General features: G+C 36.4%; 1 protein-coding gene across 4 annotated transcripts in view; it reads right to left on the bottom strand.

The window, feature by feature from the left end:
• Positions 1-1509: 1509 nt before the first annotated feature.
• CDH12 (cadherin 12) overlaps positions 1510-6000 on the bottom strand; it is a 1186459-nt gene continuing 1181968 nt past the window's right edge. For all 4 annotated transcript variants that reach the window (XM_027520215.1, XM_027520212.1, XM_027520211.1 and 1 more), the window contains one exon: positions 1510-3274. In XM_027520215.1, the coding sequence (XP_027376016.1) occupies positions 2775-3274 (500 nt within the window). In that variant the 3' untranslated portion in view covers positions 1510-2774. The remainder of the gene's footprint in view (positions 3275-6000) is intronic.

The following is a 6000-nucleotide window of genomic DNA, read 5'->3' as shown; positions in this document are numbered from 1 at the left end:
CTGAACTGAACTGAACCATCAGTACCTTAGAATATGACTATATTTGGAGAAAGGACCTTTAATGAGTTAACGAAGATTAAAAAAAAGAAGTCATGTGAGTGGGCTCAGTGTGACTGCTGTTCTTAGAGAAGAGAAATGAGCCCGGGTGGGAGTTGGGCGGGGGGGACAAAAAAATGCAGTGAAATGAAGAAAAGACAACTATGGAAAAGCCAAGGAAAGAGACCCTGGGAAGAAAACTCTACAGACCCCTTGAGCTTAGACTTCTAACTTCCAGAACTGCGGGGAAAAAGTTGTTCAAGTCACCTAGTCTGCATTGCTTTGTCATGGCAGCCCTAACAAATGAATTCAGTGATTTAGCAAACATAAAAGATAGAGATACTGAGAAAAGGTATTATTTTCTTACTCATTTGGTACAAGTAAGACCCACCAATTTCATGTGCTTGCTTAGTATCTCAGTCACGTGCCTTGAAATGACCTACTTCCCCTGTCTTCTTTGTGTCATCATTGCTTCTGACATATAAATACATGCAGAGGCAGTCAGATTCTCTAGCAAGGTGCAACAAGCATTCATTGTTGACAAGAATCAGCTGGAAGTGATTTGCATAGTAACCTTCTTCAAAGGACCTTGCATCATGGCATAGCCAGTCATGTTGCTGGGGCGGACCCAGAAGTTGACATATTTTTTTTCCTTCAGAATAGTTATGGAATCACCAGCTTGGGGCAGACCCAGAAGTTGACATATTTTTTTCCTTCAAAACAGTTATGGAATCACCAGCTTTTTAAAAAAATTACATGAACACTTCCCAAAGCAAAGTATATTGCAAATTATCACACTCCATCAAGACTGAATACAGTTCCCTGCGATGAGACAAAGGTATAGCCATCAAAGTGGGGAAGAACCATTGATCTTGATAAGGAAGGCAAGCAGAGTCTGCAGTTATGAGACACCAAAAGAACAACGGGAAATGCAGATTCAGATGGCCAAATTGGCACAACATAACTATCAGATATTTATTTCTGAAGCAAGCATTTAATAATGAATAGGACTGAATACAATCTGCCTACATGACTTCTATTTCTACTCATTTTCCCCATATGTGAATGTTTCCTTTCACACTTTGCAATACAAATACGTATAAATATTTCAGAAATGCAGCTGGATATAGATGATGTCTTCAGAAAGGGTTCATAAGTAACTTTTATTTTTCCTATATATTGTTTTAATATTTCAGTAGTCACTTGTATAGTTATAATATTAAGAAAATACATTCTTACTTTATAGGTAGTTACCTGTTTTGTTAAGGGCCTTTCTAGATATTGTGAAGTTCACTTAAAAGTGATGTATCAGTATATGAGTGCAGCTTACTTGTCTGCTTATAAAATCTAGTATTTCTGAGAAACTTCATCAAACTAAAAAGTAAGTTGTTTTCTACAAAGGAGAGTCATGATATTGTTTATATTAGAATTGCAGATAATAGGGTAAAGAAGTAACTCTGAGCTCCAATAGAATGATGTTCCAAATTGAAATTCATGTTAATAAAATAAATAAATCAACTGCCAGATCTTGCATTAATGTACATTTAGGTGTTATATTTGGTTTGAATTTTTCAAAGTTCCTGATGTTTCATTTGTTTGGTAATTATTAATATATTTAGAAATTCTATAAATCCATTCTGCATTATTTGATAAATGTTTTATCTTCCTGGCTCATCAAAGAATCACTAGCTTGTAAGAAACTCTGAGAAACTGTATATAAATTTCTCTTCCCTTGTTTAAATCAATGAAATTTTCCCCAAAAATGTTTCATAATAACACAACTTAAATTTTTGGTATGACTGAAGACTGCAATGATCTGAAGATTTGTTAAAACCAACCTTTCACGCATTGGCACAAAATTAAAACAAAACAATTATTTATTTTCATCTGAATTTCAGCCTGAGGCTTCTTTTATAAAGAGTTTTTTTTTTAATTTTCTTTTTAAAAATTTTATTTCTTTGGAAAACAATTAACATTTTCATGAACACTTTTAATAGGAACTAATATTAAGATCAAACATTGCTTTTAAAGTTTGGGACTTACATATTGACTTTGTTATTATCGCATTTATTTCAATTTTCTGAAAGGGTAGGAAAAAACAAATATATATTGGCATACATTTAAAAAAAGAAAAAAGAGCAGTTTAATTATAAGAAGATGGAGTTCAGAAAGTTTTCTTCTTCTTTCCTTAAAAGGAATGAGAAGTCGGCATGTTGCTATTGCTCCTTGACATAAAGACAGTGTCTTTGTTTTATGTCCTCTATGTCTGAATCCTGCAATGCCATCACAGCAGAGAGTAGTCTACACTGCTTTAAATGATAAGAGTTTCAATAGGCACTTTAGTGGAATTAAGAAAAATCTAACACTCTTCCACCGTGATGCCACATAGCTATCTTCGTTCTAGGTTGTCACGTCAGTAAATTGTATTGAATAGGCCTGAGCTTGTCTCAGTGTGTTTCCAAAAGAACAAAACAAAACCAAGCAAGTACACACTAGAGGATTTATCTTGTGTTGGCAGAAAAAACCAAAACTGACAATATGATAAATATAGCAACTTGCTAGAAACCAGATAATCAAAGGAATCTTGTCCTAGAAAGCCCTGTGTGTATGTGTATGTGTGTGTATGTGTGTGCGTGTGTGTGTGTGTGTATGCGTGCATGTGCACGCACGTGATTTCTATTTATGTTCCTTTCCCTTAAATTTCTTCTGTTGGCTGTGTTTTAACCTTTGCCTCTCCTCTAAGTGACTTTATCAGGGTTATAACTCTCTTCTTCTCCAAACATGTCTGCCAAGACTTTAAAGCGGGGTCCCCAGTCTGTCAGGTAGTTGTAGTCCTGGTCTGCTTCTGTGGTCAGAGACTCTATGGAGCTAAGAGAGTCGGCTACTGATCCGCTGCCTTCATAGGCGTATGTTGCCAGTGAATCATATGGTGGGGCTATGGGGTCCACATCATTTTCTTGTAGCCTTTGATTAATGAAATCCCTTATGTCTGTGTTATCTTCCACTGGTGGCCTCTGACGAGGTAAACAGAGAGAGTCTGGTTTTATATCCCTGCGAATTTTGTTATCTTCAATCACTTTTGGGTTTCTCAGAGCACCAATGTCAAAAGCCTGGGTGTCCTCCTCCCCACCTCCTTCATCATCATAATGGATAACGTTGTCTCTGATGTCTTCCTTAGAGGTCATCAAGGTGTCTTTCTTCTTCTGCCTTCTCAGAGCCACATACAGCACAACTATGGCTAGAACAAGACAAAAATGGCAAAGTGAGACTATGTCTGCTCATCTCTCCATAAGAAATTAAATTGATCAGGGCTGGCTGAGTTTTTTAATGACATCCTGTTATTTTCAAAGTACACATATTGTAATCTGTATGGATCCTACCTATGCTGATTTTCATTGTTTAAATTCAGTTTCATTTTTAAATTGTAACTAAAGTGAAAACATTGCAAAACTCACAAATTCTAATAACGGTAGCCTTATATTTGACATATGTTTAAATATCTCAGTGTCAGGCAATTTTTTACAAAATTAAAAAAAGCAGAGAAAGGCAAATAATTCAACATAATTTATATGCTGAATTTTTTTAAAATGGTATAAATAGACCTATTTACAAAATAGAAATAGAGTCACAGATGTAGGAAACAAACTTTTGGTTACCAAGGGAGAAAGGCAGAAGAGAGAAATTGGGAGATGAAATTGACATATACACACTACTATATATAAAATAGATAATTAATAAGAACCTATGATGTGGCACAGGGGACTGTAGGCAATATCTTGTAATGACCTATATGGGAAAAGAACCTAAAAACAAGTGGATATATGTATATGAATGCCACTTCACTTTTCTATATACTGAAACTAACATAGCACTGTAAATCAACTATACTCTAATAAAAAATTAATTTAAAAAAGAAAAAAATAAAGAAAAGAATGGTTTGTCCAATCATACATAGAACTGTATAGCTTGAAGTAATAAAACTTGGGTCTTCCTTGGTACCTCATCTAGTAAAGAATCAGCCTGCAATTCAAGAGATACCAGTTCGAATCCTGGATCAGGAAGATCTCCTGGAGAAGGGATAGGCTACCCACTCCTGCATTCTTGGGCATCCTTGATGGCTCAGACAGTAAAGAATCTGCCTGCAATGCAGGAGACTCAGGTTCGATCCCTGGGTTGGGAAGATCCCCTAAAGGAGGGCATGGCAATCCACTCCAGTTTTCTTACCTTGAGAATCCCCATGGACAGAGGAGCCTGGCGAGCTACAGTCCATGGGGTCGCAAAGAGTCAGATTCAATGAATGACTAAGCACACACAATAAAACTTGGGGGGCTTCCTGGTGGCTCTAGTGGAAGAGAACCTGCCTGCCAATGCAGGAGACATAAGAGACCCAATTTCAATCCATGGGTTGGGAAGATCCCATAGAGGAGGGCATGGCAACCCTCTCCAGTATTTTTGGCTAGAGAACTCCATGGACAGAAGAGCCTGGATGGCTACAGTCTATAGGGTGGGAAAGAGTTGGATGTGACTGAAGTGATTTAGCACACAGTAAAACTTGAATTTTGTTGCCCATAACTGACACTTAGATATTATTCATATCTAGATTTACATTGTGTTAACATTGCTTTATTTCTAATGAAATAAATACAAATCACAGAAAAGTCACTTTTAAAAGCATTAAACAAGAGAAAAAGAGAAAGAATATACAGTATAAGAGTCAGCTTTCCAAATTATGTCAAGCAAGGCCACAAATTATTTAAATTCTGTGTCTTACCATATTAAGATATTCTCCAAACTAAATGCCTAGTAATCAACTGGCCTTCTTTAAACAAGATCATACTTTAAAATACTTAATTTATAGACTCTTATCATTGAATATCTCTTTTTTTCCCCATCAACTTATGGTCATCATTGTTTCAATATATATATTTTTTATGAGTGAATAAACAGATTCACACCATTAAGTCAGTGCTCAATTTTGCCTGGAATAATTCTCCCCTCTCCTCCATAGCAGTGGCAATAGATTTAAAGCCAAATGTGTTTAACACAACAGTGTTTGGAAGGAAGATCTTGTCACAGGATTAGAAAGTAGGAGACTACATGATGATTAAAGCAAGTTTATTCCCTTTTCTTCCAAAATTAAGGAGGAAGATAGAGAAGATAAAGGTAGAGCTTCTGTACAATGGGTTTTGAAGAGATGTTCAACACTTTTCACTTCTGGGCTTTATGAAGATCTCAGAACTGAAAACACTATGGTTTATTCATCCAAAGTATATGTGAGAGAGTTTAAATCTCATAGAGAGATCAGCATATGTATAAAATGGCTTTAGAGTTGCCATGACTAAAAAAGACACTGATTAGATGTGCTTGAGAGTCAAATAGAAGTTACCGGGCACCACAAGATTCTCATGCTTTCACTCACCCTAGGAAATATATAAAATGGCTAAGAATAAGATGATCTAAAGGGATCTGAGATTGGCTACAGAGATCAAATAGATGGATTTGTAAGCAGACCCCATGGCAAGACTGAGTGTCAACATTCATAGCTGTGTACCAGCAATTCACACCTAGCTGCAAGGTGGACACTTGCTAAATACTTAGCATGTGTGTGCTAAGTTGCCTCAGTCATGTACAACTCTTCCATGGACTTTAGCCCACCAGCCTCCTCTGTTTATGGGATTTTTCAAGCAAGAATACTGGAGTGGGTTGCCATGCCCTCCTCCAGGAGACCTTCCTGATCAAGGAATCAAAACCGGGCTTCCTCATTGCAGGTGGATTTTTTACCGTCCAAGCCACATATCCTAGTAAGTACTTTAAATTTTTATTTTCTATCCCAGAGATAAAGGTATGTATGTACATTTGTCAGAATATTTTGGTTAAATAATACACATGCATAGATATAAGCTGATTCCACAGAGCCCAACTGTACCTCTGTTGCAATATTCATTTAAAGGAATGACTGGAAAA

The sequence above is a fragment of the Bos indicus x Bos taurus genome, chromosome 20 (assembly GCF_003369695.1).
Source record: "Bos indicus x Bos taurus breed Angus x Brahman F1 hybrid chromosome 20, Bos_hybrid_MaternalHap_v2.0, whole genome shotgun sequence".
Taxonomy (NCBI): Eukaryota; Metazoa; Chordata; class Mammalia; order Artiodactyla; family Bovidae; genus Bos; species Bos indicus x Bos taurus.
Note: the sequence above shows the minus strand (reverse complement) of the source record. Positions and strands in the feature narration are given on the sequence as shown.